Source organism: Peromyscus maniculatus, chromosome 22, assembly GCF_049852395.1.
Source record: "Peromyscus maniculatus bairdii isolate BWxNUB_F1_BW_parent chromosome 22, HU_Pman_BW_mat_3.1, whole genome shotgun sequence".
Taxonomy (NCBI): domain Eukaryota; kingdom Metazoa; phylum Chordata; class Mammalia; order Rodentia; family Cricetidae; genus Peromyscus; species Peromyscus maniculatus.
Window position 1 is genome coordinate 42,882,447 of NC_134873.1, and position 24,415 is coordinate 42,906,861.

The window sequence follows — 24,415 nt, forward strand, 5'->3', positions numbered from 1 at the left end:
ATCTCACAATCTTTTTTCTTTTCTTTTTTGAGGCAGGGTCTCTATGAGGTCATGACTGTGCTGATATTCATTATTTATATCAGACTGATTTGGAACTCAGAGATCCATCTGCTTCCAGAGTGCTAGGATTAAAGGCCTGCACCACCACATCTGGCTCTCAGGATCTTTAAAATTATAGAACTATGATTGTAAAATTTGAAGGGAAGAATAAAAGTATGAGTTGTGTCAGTGGAAAGTTTGAAGCAGGAGATTGAAGTGGAGAGTCATTTCAGAGCACAGTAAACTGTCCAGTAGTAAGAAAAGTGCCACAGTATTGGGACTACTGGACTCAGAGAGAAACAAATCTAGTATGGTCCAGAATAGAAGCAGGCAGAAATGTGGAAAATGGTGGGGTAGTTACTGACATATTCAGAGATTTAGTACCTGCTACAATAGCAGTCTGTTGGTTTGTTAGGTATATTTATTTGAGGATAATTTACATTATAGATGAGATCTATGAGACTGCAATATAGGGTTAGTGACTGTTGAATTATATCTTTCTTACAAAAGTTTTAGTTAACTCCAAGGTGTGGTTACTACTATATATGAGAAGGAACTGAACCACAAGAAGGTATTTGTCACACACCTGGAAGGACAGTTACTATACAAAACTTGGTAGTTATAGCAAAACTGTTTTTTCTTCTTCATTCTGGAAGCCTTTCTCTCTCCTTTGTTTCTTCCTTCCTTTCCTCTCTCCCTCTCTCCTTCATCTTCCTCCCATCCCCCAGGGTTTTTCTCTAGCTCTGGCTGTCCTGGGATTGCCATTACCTCCTGGGTGCTGTGATTAAAGTCTTGCACCACCACTGCCCAGAGTAAAAATATGGTACTGATTTTTTAACTGTAACTACTAAAATGCTTTGTATATATATTTACATATATACATACATGGACATATATGAAGTTTGGATAAAGATTCAAGAGGTGGCTCAGTGGTTAAGAGACCAGAGTTAAGTACAGATCCCCTTTCCAGGGGTTTAAACACCTGTTCTCCAAAGGCACTAAACTCAATATGAGTAAGGACATAACTCAGACTCACCCATACACGTAATTAAAAGATAAAAATAATAATGTAAAAAAGGCTATGGCGGGAGAGATTGCTTAGTGGTTAAGAAAACCCAGTTTCGCCGGGTGGTGGTGGCTCACGCCTTTAATCCCAGCACTCTGGAGGCAGAGGCAGGCCGATCTCTGTGAGTTCAAGGCCAGCTTGGGCTACAGAGTGAGTTCCAGGAAAGGCACAGAGCTACACAGAGAAACCCTGACTTGAAAAACAAAACAAAACAAAACAAAAACAAAAACAAACAAAAAAAAAAAAAAAGAAAGAAAACCCAATTTCAATTCCCACCACCCACTTGGCAGGTCACAACCTTCCAGGGGATCTGGTGCCCTCACATAGACATACACGCAGGCCAAACACCAGTGCACATAAAAAATGAATTAAAAAAGGTTAGATAGGGGCTGGAGAGATGGCTTAGTGGTTAAGAGCACTGGCTGTTCTTCCAAAGGTCCTGAGTTCAATTCCCAGCAACCACATGGTGGCTCACAACCATCTGTAATGAGATCTGGTGCCCTCTTCTGGCCTGCAGGGATACATGCAGACAGAACACTGTATACGTCATAAATAAATAAATTTAAAAAAAAAAGGTTAGATAGATCTTAGAGCATAGTCATTTGTTGACAGTACTCCCTTATAGAAAATTTACTTTTGTTTGTGTTTTTCTATAGTATACAAAATTTCTACCAGTTAAGTAAATAACGTCACTAGAACAGATACGCCAAATGATTTCTATAGTCAAAATTTTTCTCATTTGAACAGATAGTGTCAAATGATTTCTATAGTCACAACTTTTGTGTTTTGTTTTCAAGACAGGATTTCTTTTTGTAACAGCTCTGGCTGTCCTGAAACTCACTCTATAGACCAGGCTGGCCTTCAACTCAGAGATCCGACAGCCTCTGCCTCCCAAGTACTGTGATTTAAGGTGTGCCCTGTCAGTGTACGGCACAATTTTCTGTCTTAGATTCTTTTTTTTTTTTTTTTTTTTTTTTTTGGTTTTTCGAGATAGGGTTTCTCTGCATAGCTTTGCGCCTTTCCTGGAACTCACTTGGTAGCCCAGGCTGGCCTGGAACTCAAAGAGATCCGCCTGGCTCTGCCTCCAGAGTGCTGGGATTAAAGGTGTGCGCCACCACCGCCCGGCCTCTATCTTAGATTCTTAATAAAGATTTATTTATTTATTTATTTACTTTGCTATTGTGTCGAAGTTGTTCCATTATGTAACCCGATGGTACAAATTGAAATTTCTGGCCTTGTATATTTTTCTTTTTGTGGAGTTAGTACTTACCTTGCTCCATAATAATAAAAAGTTTACTTTTTTGGTGATAAGTTTCCCACCTCACTCTCCACTTCTCTAGGTATGGCAGGAGGGAAATATCGCTCCTTTTTAATCCATGTTAAAGCAGTGAATGAAAGAGGAGCAGATGAGATGTCTAACAGTGGAATGCGTCCTGTTGTGAGACTTCCATCTCTGAAACACCAGGGTCACAAAGGCTACTCACTTGCCTCTCTCTTGGCAAAGGTTGCAGCAGGGAAGGTATGAACCTGATATTTGGACAGGATAATGTTGTAGCTGAGGTTTGTTGGAAGATGGGTTTCCCTTGCTTGATTGTTTGCTGCTTGGTCTATTGGTAATTTTTCTCTGTCCTGATTTCAAAAAACCTATAATTAAGATGTTTTCAGTTATGTTTTAGCTATGTTCCCCCCCCCCCCCCCTGCTTTTCCATCAGGGTTTCTTTGCATAGTCTTGGCTGACCTGGAACTCACTCTGTAGATCAGGCCTGCCTCTGCCTCCTGAGTGCTGGGATAAAGGCACATGCCACCACCCACCCAGCTAATAACTTAGCTTTTATAATAAACTGTACTCACTCAATAGAGAGTATTTTTAGAAGGTACTTCCCTCAGGGGCTTTTTTGTTTTTATGACTGTTTGAGAAGGCTGCTTCTAAATAATTTTAGAGACAGCCTTGATCTTCATGGCTAATTTTCTACAACTATGCAACATTCTTCATACTTGTCTGATTGTGGATTTTTCTCAACTTGAATTTTATTTCTTTATCATTCTTTTTTTTTTTTAAAGGTTTATTTATCTATTTTATGTGTATTGGTGTTTTGCCCCTTTGTATGTCTGTGTAGCCCCTGGTACTGGAATTACAGACATATGTGAGCTGCCATGTGAGTGCTGGGAATCGAACCTGGTTCCTCTGGAAGAGCAACTGTTAACTACTGAGCCATATCTCCATTATCATTCTTAGGAAACATTAGTAATATTATCAGTAGCACCCCCATCTCCTTGGCTTTGTATAGGTCTTCCAGTTTTTCAAGGACTTACCAGAGTTAATCCTCAAAGTAACTCTGAAGTAGGCTGAGCAGGTGCTATTATCTCTGTATTTCTGTAGCTGGGGATTGGACTCAAAGTTTTTTTTTTTTTTTTTTTTTTTTTTTTTTTTTTTTAATTATTATTGTACTTTTAAAATCTTGACTATATTTTTCCTATTAAAATTTTGTGGAAAAATAGGCATTTACCAATTTAATCTGAAATTTATTTTTTGACATTTGGAATCTTTATTTTATATTTTTAGTTTCATTTGTTTGTCTTAAATTATTTGATTTTTGTATATTTAGGAAAAATCATCTAATGTTAAAAATGAAAATGCAGGAAGCACTCGTAAGTCTGAAAATCTACGGGGCTGTGACTTACTTCAAGAGGTGTCTGTCACCATTCGGAGATTTAAGAAAACTTCAATTCCTAAGGAAAGGTAATCAATCACATCTCATTAGTCTGCTATTCTTTTTTCTGCTTGTTGTTTTGAGACAGGTCTCAGGTACTTCCAGGCTGACATTGAGCTGGCTCTCCTGCCACCAACTCCTACGTCCTACGATTTAAGATGTACCTTACCACGTGTGGTGATTCTGCTATTATGACAATAAAAATACAAATGAACACATGATTAAGTGTCTTTCACCTGGAAGTATTGTTTGCTTTCCTATTCTTTAAGTAAATTACAATCTCTAAGGATATTTTTAATGGCTTTCAATGCTTTATTCCTGGTCTCTATATTACTTACTGTGTATGAGGAATGGGTAAGAGATGTAAGAAACATTATTTGAGGCCACACCTGCATTGTGTTAGATCACATTATTGTAAGCTTATTTTCCTTTTAAAACAGCCTATGAAGTCTGTACCTCATGTAAGATTATTTAAAAATCATGTTTATCCTTTTATTTTTATTCTCCGCTTTTGCATTCTTAGGCTTTGAACCTAGGGCCTTAACTATGCTGGCAAATCCTCTGCTACTGAACTACCCAGCCCTGAAAGCTTTATTTTTGATATTATTTTAAATGAAACACTAAATAACCCTCCATGTTGCACAGCAGTAGTCTGATTGTTCTGTTTTCACTGGTGTAAATACACTGTGTATTTCTTTTTAGGGTTCAGCGTTGTGCCATGTTACAGTTTTCAGAATTTCATGAGAAACTTCTTAACACTCTTTGTAGAAGATCTGATGACGGGCAGGTCACAGAACACGCTCAGAGTCTTGTGTTGGACGCTCTTTGCTGGTTAGCTGGAGTTCATTCAAATGGACCTGGCAGGTTAATAATTAGGATTTTGCTTACCTTAATGATTGTCCCTTGCCTGCTAAGATTCAGAGACGAAATGAGACTGTTTGCTCTTATTTTGCAGCTCAAAAGAAGGAAACGAGTGCCTACTTTCAAAAACACGAAAATGTCTTTCAGACATTGTACGTGTTTGCTTCTTTGAGGCAGGACGAAGTATAGCCCATAAATGTGCCCGTTTTCTAGCCTTGTGCATTAGGTTGGTGTGTTTTTATTTCAAAGCATACTTTGTAGGTATATCTGTGGTTTGGTGCTGATATTTTGTCTATGATATGATTTGATTCTCATCAAATCCATGAGTAACTTTTCAACAGTTGATGACTGTTAAGTTGTAAAAAAGAATTTGGGGGGCGGTGGTGGCGCACTCCTTTAACCAGCACTCGGAAGGCAGAGCCAGGCGGGTCTCTGAATTCGAGGCCGGCCTGAGCTACCACGTGAGTTGCAGGAAAAGGCACAAAGGTACACAGAGAAACTCTTGTCTCAAAAAATGCCCCCCCCCCCCAAAAAAAAAATAATTGGGGTCTTTAGGGTAAAATGCAATGTTAAATAAGCTGGCTGGGCTTAAGTACTGCAACAGTGAGAATTTGATGAGTGTGCCCTTCCCCACTCTTTTGGATTGTCCATCACCTTATTCCTTGTCGTGCTGAGTCCCCTAATGTCAGCTCACGCTTATCAGCCCTTCCTAGTAACCATAGTGGTCTAACGTGGGAGAAAAGTCTTGGTGCTTGCTTTTTTTAAAAAAAAGATTTTCAGATACTATGCCATGTTTAGGATTGGATTTAAATCATAAATAATGTCTTTAAATTCTTTCTTTTTTAATGAACAACTTTTCAGTAATGGCAAATGTGACCCCTGTCAGCCTGGATTTGGATCTGTTCTGTTGAAGGCTTTACTTGATAATATGTGCTTTTTGCCAGCAGCAGCAACTGGTGGTATGTAAAATTACTTTATTAACAAATAGTTAGAGTGCATAATTTAAGTTATTTTGTTCTTACTCCATTTTTTTTCTGTAGCATATCTAGATTATTAGTACATGTTTTGGTATTGGGTGTGGTTTTGTGTATAGGTGCACCTGTGAGTACAGGTGCATTTGGGGGCACCAGAGATTCTCAGGTATAATTTCTCATAAATGTTTTCTACCTTACTTTAGAGTCAGAGTCTCTCATTCGCCTGGAACTTACTATTAGGCTAGGCTGAGTGTCCTGTGAGTTCCAAGGACACTTGAGTTCCTCTTGTCTGCATCTCTCCAACTTGCCATAGTGCCTATTTTTAAAGATGTGTTCTTAAAGCTTGGATTTAGGTCTTCCTGCTTATATATTAGGTATTATACTAACTAAGCCATCTCACCAGCCCTATCTGTATTTCTTGAGGGTTTAGTAACTTGTGGTTCATTGTGCATATACTTTCTGTTTAATAATAGGAGGGACAGGTGAGATGACTCTGTAGTTCAGGACACCTGCTGCTGTGCCTGATGTGTTGAGTTCTTTCCCTGGAACCCAGGTGCCTGAAGGAGGGAACTAACTCCCTGAGGTTATGCTCTGATTCCCACACGTGCTCACAAACACAGCACACATACAAGGACCTCTGCTTATGTGCTGTGGCATTTGCATCATACATACATATCTACACAGCAAATAAATGCAATTTAAAAAATAATAATTACCGGCAGTAGATAAGTTTCAAGCCATCTTGACATTTTTTCTTGAAAATTAAAATTATTGAATTGTTTAGTTTTTTACTGACTGTAGATCATATGTCACAGACTGCAATGACAAAAAATACTGAGGAGATATCATAGATAAATAAAATAGTTCAGCTCCTGTTGCATGTGTGAATGGCCATGGCAAACTGAGTTCCCTTAAGGGCTCAGTGAAGGTTCAGTAGAAATACCTTCCAAAAATAAATGTAGTTATCCGTCAGGGATTTGTAACGCTATATCCCCAATAATACATACATAAGGTAATAGAGACTTTTGTATGTGTTCTTTTGCTGTTACTCTGAAGGAATCCCAATTTAGCCTTTTAATCCTGTGTGTTTGTGTGTGTGTTGTGTGTGTGTATGTGTGTGTACATGTATGTGTGTGTACACATCTGTTTTCATTTTATATGAGTGTTTGCCTGCATGTAAAGATACCATGTATATGAAGTGCCCTAGGAGACTTGGAAGGGGCTGTAGAGCCTCTAGAGATAGAGTCATAGGATTATGAGCTGTCCCAAGGAAACTGGGAACCAAACCTAGGGTCTATGCAAGAGAAGCAAGTGCTCTTAACCTCTGAGCCATCTCTGTGCTTAATGTTTTTATAGGCGTTTCTCACAGCATTCTATAGTGTTCTAGTTTATTCATTTCTTTACTTTCCTAATTTTGAGACAACCTCTATAGAGTATGGCCTTTTATATTCTTTTGCTCACTGCAATAACCTCTGATCTTTCAGTTTCTTACAGATTTTTTTTTTTTTCTGTTTGGCATATACTAAGATTTCTTTATTAAGGTATCTGATGTGCCATGGCCTTCTTATTCATGCTGAATTGGTGATATCTGACTTGCAGTTTAGAGTGCTGTGCCTCCATTTATTTGCTGAAGTGTACTGCTTTAAGCTCACTGCCATCAGGTGTTTTGAACAATTTTATATAGAAGAACTGTATTTCAGCAAGGTTAATTTGTCACTTTCTGTCTCTGCTTTTGTGGCCCTTTCTTACATTAATTTTTTTTTTTTTTTTTTTTTTTTGAGATGGTGTCTCTGTGTGGCTCTGGCTATGTAGATTCCTGCTTTTGACACCTGAATTCTGTAATTAAGGGTGTACTCCACCATGCCTGGCATATTAATGTACTCTTAACATAAATTTGATTATTATACCTCCTGAAAAGTGTTACAGTTCCTTAGGAAAATATTTCTGTATTAGTAGATTCGAGGGCATGCATGCCACAGTGCACACACATGGAGGTCAAAGGGCAGTCTACAGTGTGGATTCTGGGGATTGGACTCCCTTTGTCAGACTTGGAAGACAAGTGCCTGTCCCTGCTGCTCCTCATTTCACCAGCCCTGGAGTTCTTAATCTAAGACTTCCTCAGGATGCTGTTTATGTTATTAATGTTGTAGAACTCTTTATTCTTCCTAAATTGTAAAGGATTATCTTTCTGCAACAGGGAGGTATCTTTCTAGTATAGGAAGCTGTATTTATAAACATGTAAACTGAAGTGGTGTATGGTGGAGAAGTAGGAGCAAAAGGCTTGATTCTGTTGTTTCCAGGTTCTGTCTATTGGTATTTTGTCCTGCTGAACTACGTCAAGGATGAAGACTTGGCTGGGTGCAGTACCGCTTGTGCAGCATTACTCACTGCCGTGTCCAGACAGTTGCAGGACAGGTTGACACCACTGGAGGCTCTACTTCAAACAAGGTTTGTTTTAATATCTTAAATTACGAACAGTGCACACAGAATTGTAAATTGGTAGGTGGCTTAGTTGGGATTTCTATTGATGTGAAGAAACACCGTGACCATGGCAACTCTTATAAAGGAAAACATTTAATTGGGTCTGGCTTGTAGTTCAGAAATTTAGTTCATTATCGTCATGGTGGAAAGCATGGTGTTGTACAGGTGGACATGATGCTGGAGAAGGAGCTGAGAGGTCTACAGGCAACTGGAAGTGAACTGTGACACTGGGCATAGCTTGAGCATAGGAAATCTCAAAGGCCACCCTCTAACAAATCCCACACCTCCTAATAGTGCCGCTCCCTTTGGGGACCCTTTTCTCCAAAACACCACACTAGGTACACTTGAAACAGTGTTTTACCTTAAAAAGTATATTCATTTTGTGCTAAATATTCTTTAAATGTAATTAGTCTAAGGTCCCCCTTCCCATGTTTTCTCTGGAACTATTTCCTTTAGCCATTAGTACCATTCTGTACATGTTTATTCAGATGTATTTTGTGAAGTTTATTGTATATGGTTTTCTTGTTCTTGTTGTTGTTGTTTTTCCCTGCATGGATGTCTGTGCACAACATGCATGCAGTGCTTATGGAGGCTGGAAGAGTGTGTTGGATTTCCTTGAACTGGAGTTACAGATGGTTGTGAGCTGCCACTTGGGTGCTGGGCATCAATCCCCAGTTCTCTGGAAGTATACCTGGTGTTCTTACTCTTCAGCTGTCTTTCTGGCCCTAATTGTGTTTAACAAAGATACTTTGCCATGTTAATGCAAGAGGCATGTAATGTAATATATTAATGGTAAAACTTTATAGGTATGTAAATTGCTTGTTACTTTTTACAAATCTTAACGAAGTGAAATAACAAAAGTTTGGATTTACCATTTTTCCTGGTCTTCAGCTTTTAAAGAAAAAATTTAGATTTCATTTTATATGTGTGAGTGTGCATGCAAACATGTGCACTGTATGTGTAACTGGGTACTGTGGATGTCAGAAAAGGGTGGCACATAACCTGGACTTTAGAGTTATGAATGGTTGTGAACCACCATGTGGATGCTGGGAATTAAACCCTGGTCTTCTGTAACAGCAACAAGTGCTCTTAACTACTAATCCATCTTTTAGCCCCTGGTTTTCAGCTTTTAATGTTGAGTACTCCTTTATTTAGAGCACTGCTTTTCTAATATGTTTAGTTATAAATCCTGATTTTGATGAAAATTTATTACTGTTTTATTTATATATTTATTTTTTGTCATTGTAGTGATGGAGTGGGAGAAAAGAGTGCTTTTTTAAAAAAAAAATTTTAATTTTTTTGAGACAGGGTTTCTCTTTGCAGTTTTGGTGCCTGTGCTGGATCTCCCCCTGTAGCCCAGGCTGGCCTTGAACTGACAGAGATCTGCCTGACTCTGCTTCTTGAGTTCCGGGATTAAAGGCGTGCGCCACCACCGCCCGGCTGAGAGTGCTTAATTTTTTTTTGGTCAGTTTTTTTTCTCCCTCTCTTACCTTAGGGTGTAGATAACAGTCTTGCTGCGTTGACTGCCAGCTCACTTGAGTCATCTTTGTCGACTCTCTGGACAGTGTTTTTAAATGTAGTTTTTTCTGGTGTTCAGTGAATGTGTTGCCCTTTTTAGTCAAACTGCTTTTGAAACAAAATAGGTAATTTCTTAATTAATGACTAAGAAATAAATTGTTTACTTCATTATTTCATTTCTCAGATATGGATTATACAGCTCTCCATTTGATCCAGTCCTTTTTGACTTGGAGATGAATGGCTCTTCTTGTAAAAATGTATACAATAGCAGCATTGGTGTCCAGTCAGACGAAATTGATTTGTCGGATGTTCTTTCAGGTACTGACATCTTTTGTTAAGTGAATAAAACACAAATAGTTCTGTATTTTATCTTTCTAAATGTTAGGTACTGAGTTTAAGTTATCATCTCTCTCTATTGTAGCTATTCCATTTTGTCTTCAGAATACTAAAGTGTTTTTTTTTAAAGAGCTTAGCCATAATATCTATGAACTATTAAATCATTTGACTTAATATATTAATTTCTTTGTGTTTTTTCAAAAAACAAAAGCAACTATGCAAAGAGTATATTATGTTAGTGGTCAGAAGTTTCAGAATTTTGAATATTTCAGAAGTATTAAAATCTTTTTTAAGAATTAAAAACATAAAAACGCAGTTTTCAAAATTTAAAGTAATTCACGGTCCAGTGTGAATGTTTGTTTTTTTTTTTTTTTTTTTTTTTTTTTTTTGTTGTTGCAATTATTTCACTGTAGTTTTACTGCTCAGGAGATTTTATACATGCGGTACGTGTCTTAGTACCGTGAATCCCTGCTTTTATTCAGCTTTACTTTTATATGAAGGAAGCTAGCATCTTTGTTTATAGATTTGTTTAAGGTACTTTCGTTTAAGTAGTTTGTGAGGTTTGTATGTCTTATGCTAATTAAGGTTGGTGTCATAGTCATGATTATTGCTGCTTCATGCCTTTTATGGATTATCGTCATGATTGTGACATTTTTCTCTCTGCACCAGGCAGTGGAAAAGTCAGCAGTTGCACAGCTGCTGAGGGAAGTTTCACATCTCTCACTGGACTGTTAGAGGTTGAACCCCTGCACTTTACTTGCGTGTCAACTAGTGATGGAACCAGAATAGAAAGGGATGATGCAAGTACGTTTACTGGTATATACCTTCTTTTATTACATTCTTTATGTAGTAATGTTCAAAAATGATATGCACCTATTTAAATATAAGCTTATATATGTAAAGTTTAGATCTCTTCTGCATGGTAAGTAGATGTATGAGAGAGAGAGAAGGATGTTTGGAGGAAATACCATGAGTCATTTTGTATTGTATCAAGGTCAGTTCAGGGGTTTACCCAGTAAAGTACTCCTTTAAGTCCATTCATTTTTATATGTGCATGCATTTCTAGCAACCTTTTTTTTTTTTTTTGTTTTCCCGAGACAGGGTTTCTCTGTGTAGCTTTGCGCGTTTCCTGGAACTTACTCTGTAGCCCAGGTTGGCCTCGAACTTGCAGAGATCCGAGTGGCTCTGCCTCCCGAGTGCTGGGATTAAAGGCATGCGCCATCATCACCCGGCAGAACTTTTTATTATGAGAAATATCAGCCAGATTGAAAATAGAAGGAAGAATAAGGTAGAAACATATTCCATATCTGTCTTCAACTATTGGATGATAGCCAGTTTTGTTTATAAATTTGATATCCTTATGTTGCTTGTTATACTTAAAGTTAGCAGTAGTTTTGGTTGGGTTTTACCTGCCTATAATCACTGGAATACTGGATCCAGGCTGGGCTTTACAACAAGAGCCTGTGTTAGTGAGGTCTTGCAAGTGTCGCAGTGATGAACACCGTATAAATGTGGTAAGTATGTGTTGGTATTGATCAGATAAGCAGCTTCTATACTTAACAATTAAGTCTATAAGTCATGCATATGCTTAACCACTTAAAATTTTTTTTCTCTTACCCCCCCCCCCCTTACATTTTTAGTATTAATAAATGTTTATAATTCTGTTTTGGCATGAAAACAAAATTTTTATAATAAATATTTGTGTTTTAACTGGGTGGCAGCTGCACATGCCTTTAATCTCAGAGGCAGATGGATCTCTGAATTAGAGGCCAGCCTGGTCTACAGAGTGAGTTCCAGGACAGCCAGGGCTACACAGAAAACCCCTGTCTGGAAAAACAAAAACAAAACAACAACAACAACAAAAATATATGTATTTTGGCCTAAGTCTGTATTTCCTCCGTAGAAGGACTTGAATCGTTTCTTGAACTGATTTACTGGGTACCTTATTTAAGCAAGTGCCATTGTAACCTCTCTATAATTTAACAGGCCTAGTATAGCTCAGTGGTAGATGCCAAGTGTGCTCAAGAATTTGCATTAAGTTCCTAGTCCTGTCAAAGAAGCAGATCTAAAAATACCAACAGTATTAAAAAAGATCAGCAACAGGCAAACTCACAGTTTATAATCCTGAATTTTGGTTATAGAAAGGATAAAGTTTTAAATGAATTTATCAGTTCATTTTAGTGTGTTTTCCTTCAAAATTTTCTTTGTACCTTTTTATTGTTGAAATAATCACTAAGTTTAGTTCATCAAGTGTGAAGATGACACTTCAGATTTAAAATACACACACACATACACACACACACACACAAAAAAAAAAAATTGAAGTTCTAGTAAGGTCAAGATTTCTTTTGTTTCTTTGCACTGTGGTCATTTCATAAAGCTTATAGAAAACTTTTAAAATTTGAAATGGTCATCTTTTCTTAAAGCCAGTCATAAGATTATGTATGAATGCTTTTTTTGTTTTTAAGAAAAATTGTGTTTGAATTAGTAATGTTTTGAAGAAGTTCAAAAATGTTGAGGTATTGGGGTGGCTGAGAGCTGGGGTCAGAGCACTGGTTGCTCCTGCCGAGGTGCACCCATGGTTGGTTTCCAGCACCTACGTGATGATGCACAGCCGTCTCTAACCTCAGTCCTGGCATACCTGACACCCTCTTTTAGCTTTCATTGGCACTAGGAACACTGTGGTAGGTACACTTGTACATATTTAGGCAAAATAAATCATATACATAAAAATAAAGCTTCAAAAAATTTAATGATAAAGTATTAGGTCTGAAAAACTGCTCTTTGTATCTCCAGTCCATCCTGTCCTGCAAATCAAACAGTGGAACGATTTCTTTCCCCCTCATGGAGGTGGTCTCTGCATATACTATTTTTATTTTCACAAACATAACTTTGGCCTGAATTTCCCTACTTGGAGGAATTGATGAATGAGTTCTACTTCCTCACTTTAGATTCAGTATCTATCAATGGGAATGTAATGATATCTCAGACACATAATAATACAGTAGCAACTAATTTCTGCTTAATTAACTCAGTTGTTTTGAAAATTTAATTAGTTCAGATAAGATGCAGTGTTTACACTGGCTCGGGTTCCAAACCCAGTTCTATCACTGTGAGCTTAGCTACTGTGTCATTGTGTAATCAACTGAAGATTGAAGTCTTGACATTTGCCTCATGTAGTTAATGATCTGCTAAGTGTGGTAATTCATGAAGAGTTTCACTTTGGTGCTGGGCATGCCATGCCTTTAATCCCAGCACTCAGGTGGCAGAGGCAGGTGGATCTCAGAGTTAGTGGTAGCCTGGTCCACAGAGGAAGTTCCATGCCTGCCCAAGCTACACAGAAAAATTGGAAAAAAAAAACAAAAAGTAAAAAAAGAGTGTCATTTTGTGGTGTGTTCAGTGTGTACTCGTCATTACAGTAGTCACCCTTCCCCAGTGGGTCTTTTCAGTAAAGGCCTGTAATAATACAAACCTTAGAAAGTTAGTGTTTTATTAGACTGACCTTTTATTTTATACTGATGTGCGCGAATAAGTTATGAAAGTAAGCTTTTACATGAAATTTTCAAAACAATTTTTATAAATATTGAATGGAGAAAGTGTTCATTTATACTGTACTGCTGAATTACATTGAAAAGGTGAAATTTTGCTTTTGCTGGTAAGAGTGTAAGTACTTTGGGCTGGATTTGACTGTGTATAGTTGATGTTCTAGTGAGCTGGAGATAGGAAATAAGGCTTTGTATATATTCTCTGCAGTCCTTATCTCTGTCTAGTTTTTAGGTTGAAATAAGGAGATCAAGGCTGGGAGATGGCTTAGCATTGTAGAGCAGTTGTTGCTCTTCTAAAGGGTCGAGGCTCAGTCCAGTATACCCACATGGTGTCATAAAGCTGCCTGTAATTCTTCTGGGGACTCACTGTGTAGACCAGGCTGGCCTCAAACTTGAAGAGATCCACTTGCTTCTGCCTCCTGAGTTCTGGGTTTAAAGGAGTGTGCCACCACCACCTGGCTTTCTTTTTATTTTTTGAGACAGCATCTCACAATGTTGCCCTGCTCCAAGTGTTGGGATTAAAGCTTTTTGAGAACTTAGGTGGTCAATGCATAATAAAACTGAAATTTATGTTCATATTATATAAGACTATTTTGGTTTTTTGGTCATGTGCAAATTTCTTGTATACCAGAAATAATTGTGAACTTGTGAAAAGTAAATGACTCAAATTTTTGATTTGAGATTTGTTGTAGGACCCTCTTAGATCTTGAGTATCAGTATCGGTAACACTATGTTGCAGTGTTTGTATGTTTATGGTGATACTGGTGATTGAACTCGGGTCTGTGAGCCTTTTGGGCAAATGCCCTGACAGTGAATGAAATCCCAGCCTTTTTTTTTTTTTTTTTTTTTTTTTTTAAAGTCATATACTGAATATAGTTTTAATGTCAAATTGTGTACTTTAACCATGTACTTCTGTGGGCCTTTTCTTCATCCTGGTGTCTATGTTTGTTTTTTCCTTGTCTTATGCCAGTGAGTTCCTTCGGGGTTACTCCTGCAGTAGGTGGACTATCATCTGGGACAGTTGGGGAAGCCTCGACAGCCCTGAGTTCAGCAGCCCAGGTAGCTTTGCAGTCTCTCTCTCATGCAATGGCTTCAGCCGAGCAACAGCTACAGGTGTTGCAAGAGAAACAGCAGCAGCTTTTGAAGCTTCAGCAACAGGTTGGAGACTATTTGGCTCTTTGTTCATGCTGTCTCTAAACTTCAAAAGCTGAAAAGTACTGTAAAAATGACCATTATTTTCATAAAGGAAGTAGGTTGTTCAATCTGAGCTAATCTGAGCTAATTTTGCAACAGAAAATTGAGGTAAAGTCTTTGTGATATGTTTAAATGTATTAAAATTATATGAATGCATTTTTAATACATGTTTGAGAGAAAATGATACTTTTTGTTGAGTCTTGAAGTTAATTCTATTTTATGTTTAAAAGCTGTTGGAGAAACATTGTAAAGTTACCAGTTACTATTTCCATGGAATAGAGAATATAGGACATTAAAAAGACCAATTATATCAATTCAGTTCTAAGTATAGCAATAATGATAATATGGCTTATAGATTTAATTGCTGACTAAATGCAAACTTTGCAAATTGCACTTGTGAACTTAGGTCAGTCAGCATTGATCTATTTTTGGTTCATTTTGTTTTTAGCAGAACCTGGTTTTATTATTTACATTTAATTGTTCTGCTTACTTTTCATCTTTTGCTCCATTTCTAGTTCCCCTAATGCACAGGAAATTTGTAGACAGTATTTCAAGACATGTCCTAGTGAGGCAGGGCTTCCCGTTTTGTTGAGTCCAGTTTCATCTTCATGTAACGAGGATCTAGTTGATCCTGTCTAACTTCATTATATGGAATCATAGAGTGTTCCTCACAACGTAGGTAGTCAGGATTCTTCTATAGGTGTTGCCTTTGTTTCTTTTACAGAAAGCAAAGCTGGAAGCCAAGTTGCACCAGACAACAGCTGCAGCAGCTGCAGCAGCATCAGCAGCATCAGCAGCAGGTCCTGTTCACAACTCTGTGCCTTCCAACCCAGTGGCTGCCCCTGGATTTTTCATCCATCCATCTGATGTTATTCCACCTACTCCAAAAACAACACCACTTTTTATGACTCCACCACTCACTCCGCCCAACGAAGCAGTTTCTGTTGTGATTAATGCCGAGCTTGCACAGCTTTTTCCAGGCTCAGTCATTGATCCCCCAGCAGTGAATCTTGCTGCACATAACAAAAATTCCAACAAGTCTAGAATGGTAAATGATGTTTTCAATAGATAATAACTTTTCTTTTATAAAATATTTCAAAATGTGTATCAGGAAATGAGACTAGTTAGTTTAATGCTATGGTTAGACGGTTTTTTAGAGCAAGAGTAGTATCAATACATTTACATTGTTTTCTTTTGTAGAATCCACTTGGTTCTGGTCTAGCCCTTGCAATTTCTCATGCCTCACATTTTCTTCAGCCTCCACCTCACCAGTCCATTATTATAGAGCGAATGCATTCAGGTAATCTTGTCATTTCTAAAGTTATTTTTCTTTCCTAAGTCTGTTGGCCCTTTTATGACGTATTGCAAAGAAATCACATTTACTATCAAGTTATAGTCTACCAAGTCAAGTATAGTCAAGTATAGTCTACCAAGAATAAGAGCCACAGAAGTTGTATAGGTTGGCTGATTACATTGAAAAAATGAGATTATTCTATCTAAATCTTGCCTACTGAAATATGAATGATGCAAATAGTCTGCTTGAACTGTAGTTACTCAGTTACCATTATACTGGAAATAAGGCTGTAAGGTAGTGTCCTGAAACTAGCATTATATCTATATTTGTGTCACATAGTATTTCAGAAATCTGTAATTGGTGTGGGAGTATGCCATATTTACAAATAAATCTTATCTATTTTTTACCTTCTAATTCTACTAACTTTCAGTTCTATACTAAAGCAACAGCAAAATTTTAATATCCTTAAGGGGGAAAATGGACATAATAGATCTGTGCTTTTCATTATATTAACAATTGAATCTTATTTGCTTTAGAATAAAGCTTATAACATTCTCTTGGTATTTTCTGCCCATTTAATTATTAATTGGTAGCAGCTTTGGTGCTGAAAACATAGAGGGAAAATTGTTGCTCTGTATGGGTACAGTTGTTTATACTGTACATGGACACAACTGCATCCTACGAGCCTCTGAGGAGGTGAACTAAACTTTTATTTATTGTTCCAGGAACCACTGTAAATTACCTTGGTTTTCTTCTAACATAGTTCTGTCAAACCAGCTCTATGCTTAACACATCTTAGTAGTTTTTTACTCTGCAGAGTATAGAATCCTAAACTTTCCCTCATACCAATTTAATGAAAAAGAATTATGATATTATTAACGATTTGCTTTTCCTTTTCAGTAAAGGGGTTTGTTTTTGTTGAATATAAGACCAGAAATAGAAATCTGTTCTCAACTTTTTTGATATGGTGCAGACCTAGAAAGACAGTGCTGTATTCATTCTGGGGCAGCCACTTGAATTGTCTGTATCTTTTGGAGGCCTTTCTTGGGGCAATTTTTTAAAGCTTTCTTTTTAATTTGTGTACGTGCACATGTGTCTCCTTGAGTGTATGAATGGAGGGTGTGTGTGTGTGTGCGTGTTTGCTTGCTTGCATGTATGCTGTCTGTCTTTGTGCACATGAGTTCAGTTGCACAAAGAGGGTGGAGGAGTTGGATTTCCGTGGAATCAGAGTTAGGCAGTTGCTTGTGAGCAAGCAGCCTGATGTGGGTGCTGGGAATCAAATATGGCTCCTGAAAGCGTAGTATGTGCTGTTTTTTATATGACAGTCACTTTTTGTTTTTGGTTTTTTGAGACAGGGTTTCTCTGTGTAGTTTCCTGGAACTCACTTTGTAGACCAGGCCGACCTTGAATTCTGAGATCCACCTGCCCCTGCCTTCCAAGTGCTGGGATTAAAGGCATGTGCCACCACTGCACAGCCTATGATTCATATTTTTTATTGGTATTGTTACTGTGTAATTTGAGCCATGCTTTACTACATTTTAAACCCAGTATATTAGACTCTTGTCCCAGAAGTTAAACAAGACTTTTACAAGTGAAATTACATCTTGGTATGTCTAATCTATCTAATGGAGAAATTAAAACAAAAAATGTTCCGTGTCTGAATAAAAGACAGATTGGGACTTTATTAGGTGTACTTTTTAATGCATTCACTGATTTAATTGTTAAACTGTAATGTTTGAAATAAATATGAGATTTCACTCTATAGCTGACTACTTTCTAATTAACAGTCTTAAATTTTTTACCTTAGGCTTTCAAAACTTTAGTAGATATTTGTTGAGAGATCAAATCATGAACCTTGACACACTACTAAGCAAGTAGAGAATTTATGAATAAGTATTGATAAAGTTGTTTTTATTATTTACTCATTTGTACTTTAATAACTTGATTTTTTAAAGAGAATTCTATTTTAGAGTATATAATTTGGTTATTTGATCCCTTTTTTGGTGGGTCACTTGCTTTTTTTTCCTTCATAGGAGCCAGGAGATTTGTGACGTTGGATTTTGGAAGACCTATACTATTGACGGATGTACTGATTCCCACTTGTGGAGACTTGGCCTCCTTATCAATTGACATATGGACATTAGGAGAAGAAGTGGATGGAAGGCGTTTGGTAGTGGCAACTGATATTAGCACCCATTCACTAATTCTTCATGACTTAATACCACCACCTGTGTGCAGATTCATGAAGGTAAAGAACTTCAAGAAAGTAAATGTGTATGCTTTCCATGTTTCTTAGTAATATTAACATGGTTAAAGAAGTAAATCTATATTTTTCCAAATATATAGTGTAGCATGAATCTTAAAAGTTCTTATTAATAAAAACAAACCTGAAGCCAGGTATTGGGGTGAATGCTGGAAGATCAGAGAAGCAGAACAAGCCACACCTTCCTTACCTCACCAATTCCTCAGCTGCTCCTGAGTCCTCATCCAAATCAATCTCAGCTGAACTGCTGCTAAAAGCCTAAAAGCTTAAACAGCTCTAGTTCCTGGTCCTCACACCTTATATACCTTTCTGCTTTCTGCCATCACTTCCTGGGATTAAAGGCTTACTTCCTGGGGAGAAAGGCGTGAGTCACCATGCCTGCCTATTTCCAGTGTGGCTTTAAACTCACAGAGATCCGGATGGATCTACGCCTCCCAAGTGATGGGATTAAAGGCATGTGTGCCACCATTTTCTGGCCTCTATTGTGGCTGTTCTGTTCTCTGACCCCAGATAAGTTTATTAAGGTTCACAATGTATTTTGGGGAACACAATATCACCACAATATAGCTCATTTTTTTTTTTTATTGTATAACGTACGTGTTTGCTTATTTTTAACTCTTCACTTCAGATAACTGTCATTGGACGTTATGGAAGCACAAATGCCAGAGCAAAGATCCCATTAGGATTTTACTATGGACATACATATATCTTGCCTTGGGAAAGTGAACTGAAGTTGATGCATGATCCTCTAAGAGGCGAAGGTGAATCTGCCAACCAGCCAGAAATTGATCAGCATTTAGCAATGATGGTTGCTTTACAAGAAGATATACAGTGCAGGTTAGTGAAAAATTGCTCATATATTTTTAAATTATTTCTGTACCTACATAGAAAGGAGCAAAAGGAGCATGGATAGGCATGTGTCCGTTACAACATGGTTGAAAACATGAGAATATTGTTAGCTAATTGATATTATTGTCAACAGTAGTTTTGGTGTTTTGTTTTCTTTACGATAGGGTCTTTATTTGTAGCTCTGAGGGACCTAGAAATGACTGTTTGGACCAGGCTGTCCTCCAGCCACAGATTGCTCCCCCCCGCCCCTTGCCTCTAGGGTAAGGGGATTAAAGGTGTTCTCCACAGTACCTGGCCCAACAATAATTCTTCATAGTAGTTTTACTTTAATGTATTTTAAGAGATGTGCTTTTTAGTGTGTAGCTCCAGAAGAAGACTGAAGGAATGACTTAATTTATTTTTCTCATAGATATAACTTAGCCTGTCATCGTCTGGAAGCTCTTTTGCAGAGCATTGATCTTCCTCCTCTCAACAGTGCAAACAATGCGCAGTACTTTTTGCGAAAACCAGACAAAGCAGTTGAGGAAGACAGTAGGGTTTTTTCTGCTTATCAAGATTGTATTCAGCTACAGCTTCAACTAAATCTGGCTCATAATGCAGTGCAGAGGCTCAAAGTAGCCATAGGTGCAAGTCGGAAGACATTGAGCGAAACATCAGTTCCAGAAGACTTGATTCAGACATCGTCCACAGAGCAGTTACGCACCATTGTCAGATACTTACTGGACACATTGCTCAGCCTGCTTCACTCTTCCAATGGTTTGTATTTGCTCAGTGACTTACTGAGACTAATTCATTATGTCTCTGTTGCTTGTTTTAGGTACATGGTATTAACTTTCTGAGTTTTTGTTTCGTTTTATTTGTTTGTTTTTAAATTATTGTATGGTGCTGGGGATTGAATTGATAGATCATACATGCTAGGCATGTGCTCTTCACTGACCTCTATTCTCAGACTCTACTTTCTAGAAATTTTAATTTGATATCCTGTTTAATATATTTATGAAATTTTTTGTAGATTTACTCATTTATTTTCTCCTTAAAGATTTTTGTTGTTGTTGTTATGGTATAGATTAAACCTACGGCTTGTCACATGGTAAATGGGTGCCTTTCTACTGACTTCATCATCATCTCATTTATTTTAATGTATCTTATTACTTTTAGTAATTTCTTAGGTTTGTTGTATTACTGTACATCAGCGTGTGAGTGCCAAAGTTTTAAGCATTACATAAAAGTAGAATAGTGAAAGTATACTGACCTAATACAGTAACGGTGTTTTTTAGCCATGAACTATTTGTGAGTCACTCATTCATGTTACAGACTCCCTCCTAAGATACATTTATACCTACTCCCATATTCACCTTAAAGGCAATTTGATAAACCTAACCACAGAAACAAACACAATTAATGTATGTGTTACCTCATCTTACTGCTAAATACTTTGCAGCTAAATTCTCTATAAAAGCAGTAAATAGTCACAAAGTAAATAGGATTCAATTGTCTACTGGTTGCTGAGGAAAAGATGTGTATGTAGGTGTACTGGTGTTGAAGCAGCACCATACACTTAGATAAGTCGTTTTGTGTGTTTCTTTCTTGTAACAGGGCATTCTGTTCCTGCAGTTTTGCAGAGTACCTTTCACGCCCAGGCCTGTGAAGAACTCTTTAAACACTTGTGCATCAGTGGCACCCCAAAGATACGCTTGCATACCGGCCTTCTCCTTGTTCAGCTGTGTGGTGGTGAGAGATGGTGGGGCCAGTTTCTTTCTAACGTTCTTCAGGAATTGTATAATTCAGAGCAGCTTCTCATCTTTCCACAAGATAGGTAGGTTGGAGATATTAGTGGTGTTTATTGTAAATGATTTTTACTTCTACATTGTTAGAGTGTAAAATTTTGTTTACATGGATAGTAAATATGGAGAAAATATAAAATAGGTCTTCTCATGGTTTTGGAAGTACTAAGTGAAGGACATGAACTCTAATGTATATTATATAATATAATATATGCTACAGCTTGTTCACCCTCTTAAATTTTTCTGGATAAATCTATGGGATTTTATAAGTCTGAGTATGCATTTTTTATATGATCATGCCATGCCTTGTGTATTAAATGCAATTTTTGAGGCTCTGATAGAGTTTATTCTTAGTTACGTATCTGAATTTTTAGGGGTAGCATTAGGAAATATAATAAATAACTAGAAAAAAAACTCATTTTATATCATTTCTTCTCATAGAAATCTTTTTTACTAACCCTAAAATATGATGGGTTTTAAGAAGCAAACACTTTTTATAAACAAATGTAAATCTATTTTTAAAAGTAGAAGAATTAAATTTATTCCCACTGTTTATTTTCTTTGTATCTATTCTTAGGGTCTTTATGTTACTTTCCTGCATTGGTCAGCGATCACTTAGTAACAGTGGAGTACTGGAAAGCTTACTTAATCTCTTGGATAATTTATTGTCACCTCTTCAGCCAGAGTTGACCATGCACAGAAGGACAGAAGGTATTCTATAAAGTGACTGTCTTTAGTATTTATAGTTACTAATAGTACTGTTTGTATAAAATATTTTTTAAATGTAAATATATTTAAAAAAATTAAAACACCTAAGAAACACAATCTATATACATGACAAAGTAAGATATTTATATGTGTAACAACTGGTAGCAACATGACCCATGAGGAGCAGCAGCGTCTATTCTGTCCATATTCTGAGCTGAGCTGACTCGCTGTTTGCTGTATTTTTCCAGAATCATTGTCTTGCTAAGACTGGGGACACATTTTTCTTTTACAAAGGGAAATCTAAGTTCATTTTCAAGGCATTCAAAATGGGAAAAGACTATTATTGCATTTTGGGAATTGAAAAAGGAGCTATAGATGAAGATATTAAAAAGGCTTATCGAAAATATTTCCTATGTATTATTTTAATAGTCATTGTACACATTTTTTTGTGATGTAGCCTTTTTGGAATGAATAGCTTTCTTGTGATTGACTGCCATATAGTGTTGTTCCCCCGCCCCCTTTTTTTTCCTCCTGGAACTCCTTCTGTAGACCAGGCTGGCTTAGAACTCACAGAGATCTGCCTGCCTTGCCTCCCAAGTGCTGGAATTAAAGGTGTGTGTCACCACCACCCAGCCCATATAGTTCTTTTTAACTCATTATTCAAGTTGTAAATTTGGATGTTATTTTTTGTTAGTGTATTCATTTATCTTGTGTGTGTACGTGTGCGAGCGTGTTTTTTTTGTTTATTTTATGCATTCATTCATTCATTTATTATTTTTTTGAGGCAGACTTTGTTGCCCTGTCTGGCCTGAACCTTGATATGTAGACCAGGATGGCCTTGAATTCAGGGATCCTTCTTCCTCTGCCTCTTGAGAGCTAGCTGGGATTAAAGTTGTGCACAATCACACCCACCTGGGTTTATTTTGTTTGTTTGGTTTCTTTTCTACATATATATACACACACACACACACACACACACACACACACACACACACACACACACACATATCAGATTTTGCTATATAGATCTGGCTGTTCTGGAATTATATAGACCATGCTGTCTTGAAATAACGGTTACACCTGCCTCTGCCTTCGAAATGATAAACTTTGATATTTTTTTTTTTCTACACTATCATAACAAAAATCAAGCCAAACCTCCTTGTGTGTTTAAGCCTTAATGCACATTCTTCTTCTGGCCAATGATAGGTCTCATTTGAGCATGAAATATGGTATAGAATATAATTTGGTACTACGAATTATAAGGTGAGGTACACATTTTATTTTAGTTTCCTATATGTCCTATACCATGCTTTGTATCCTCTCCTTTATGAGATTAATTTTTCTACTCAGTTGTGAGCATGAATATCTAGTTATAAGGTATATTGTATTGTTTTGGTGTTGGTCATGAAACAGTGTGTTCCTTATTTGTAAGATGTTTTCTCAGTTCTCATGGGGACTCCCATTTACTTGAATATCCCACTCTCATTTCTTTGTAGGAGTCCTAGATATTCCCATGATCAGTTGGGTTGTTATGCTGGTGTCCAGGTTACTGGATTATGTGGCCACCGTTGAAGATGAAGCAGCAGCTACAAAGAAACCTTTGAATGGTAAAGACAGGGAGAGGTTTCTGACAGGTATCACAAGTTTATAATAATGTGTTGGTGGGGAAATTCAGTGACTCCGCATTTGTTCCTGATCTGGCTATTGGCTTGGAGATACCAGATGTATGTAATTTATGTAAAATGTGAGTTAATTTTCTTTAGGAATCTGCTGAAAGATAGAATTTACATTTTTGGACAAACTCCTTTGTCTGGATGTGAATTCTAAGTAGTCAGTACATCCATAGATTTCACCCTACCCCATACTTTGTTACTATAATAACCTAAGAAGTGTATTACTATATAATAAGCTTAGTAGAAGTGAGTTTAAGGCAAGGCAATTTGTGGAGGATTTTTAATACTTTTGTTTATATTTGAGGTTGTGTTTCACACACACACACACACACACACACACACACACACACACACACACACACACACACACACACAGTTTCTTCGTGTAATAACCTTGGCTTTTCTGTAGACCAGACTGACCTTGAACTCCCAGAGATCTGCCTGCCTCTGCTTCCTGAGTGCTGGGATTTAGGGTGTGCACCGTCTGGAGAGATTGTATTTTAATTACTACATTTCTCCTTTCCATTTCCCCTAATTAAAATTTTATTTTAATATAATCTACCGTTTTTCTTAACCACTGTTCATTTCAGTTTAGTTCTTGTAATTAGCTACAATTTTCCATTATTCTTAAATTTGTAAATTCCTGAGGTTATTATTACTACTCATTTTTTAGTATGCTTGGAGTACAAAACAATTTATAAATTAAGGGAAAATCAAACATCTAAGATGAAGTGAATTCTTGCATTTATTATAATTAACAATGATTTTATAAAAAATTTGAGGCATCTGAACTTCGTGTGTAAATACAGCAAATATAACTCATGTAAGTTCTATGAGAAAGTGAAAGAATTCTCAGATGCAAGGAATTTATGTTGGTGTAAAAAAATGTGTATGTGAATCCATTTGTTCAGTTATTGGACAAGGGGGTAAACAGTAGCATTAAGTTAAATATAACTATAATTTAAAGATGGACACAGTAAATTGTGTCTTAATTTTCATTTTTATTGTTTAGTATTAGAAGGCATGGTGGGAGGAAATTTTCAGGGTTTGAAGATTTTGAACTAAAACTTGATTAGTGAGTGGCAGAAATAGGAAAGTATTTTAAAGTGATGCATAAAT

The 24,415-nt window shown here is 37.0% G+C and overlaps 1 protein-coding gene across 18 annotated transcripts in view; it reads left to right on the plus strand.

Moving 5' to 3' along the window:
- Positions 1-24,415, plus strand: part of Birc6 (baculoviral IAP repeat containing 6) — a 186,023-nt gene that overhangs the window by 62,795 nt on the left and 98,813 nt on the right. For 5 of the 18 annotated variants that reach the window (XR_013047380.1, XR_013047379.1, XM_042266804.2 and 2 more), the window contains 17 exons: positions 2,446-2,624; positions 3,712-3,845; positions 4,519-4,680; positions 4,772-4,903; positions 5,539-5,636; positions 7,952-8,099; positions 9,835-9,968; positions 10,656-10,802; positions 14,502-14,689; positions 15,450-15,773; positions 15,926-16,025; positions 18,053-18,267; positions 18,911-19,119; positions 19,541-19,887; positions 20,728-20,947; positions 21,493-21,626; positions 23,120-23,257. Coding sequence is in view for 16 of the 18 variants with exons in the window: in XM_042266804.2 (XP_042122738.2) it covers positions 2,446-2,624; positions 3,712-3,845; positions 4,519-4,680; positions 4,772-4,903; positions 5,539-5,636; positions 7,952-8,099; positions 9,835-9,968; positions 10,656-10,802; positions 14,502-14,689; positions 15,450-15,773; positions 15,926-16,025; positions 18,053-18,267; positions 18,911-19,119; positions 19,541-19,887; positions 20,728-20,947; positions 21,493-21,626; positions 23,120-23,257 (3,009 nt within the window). In the remaining 2 variants the exon portion in view is untranslated. The remainder of the gene's footprint in view (positions 1-2,445; positions 2,625-3,711; positions 3,846-4,518; positions 4,681-4,771; positions 4,904-5,538; positions 5,637-7,951; positions 8,100-9,834; positions 9,969-10,655; positions 10,803-14,501; positions 14,690-15,449; positions 15,774-15,925; positions 16,026-18,052; positions 18,268-18,910; positions 19,120-19,540; positions 19,888-20,727; positions 20,948-21,492; positions 21,627-23,119; positions 23,258-24,415) is intronic. The other 13 variants (XM_076559499.1, XM_042266806.2, XM_076559497.1 and 10 more) reach the window with 10 other exon arrangements.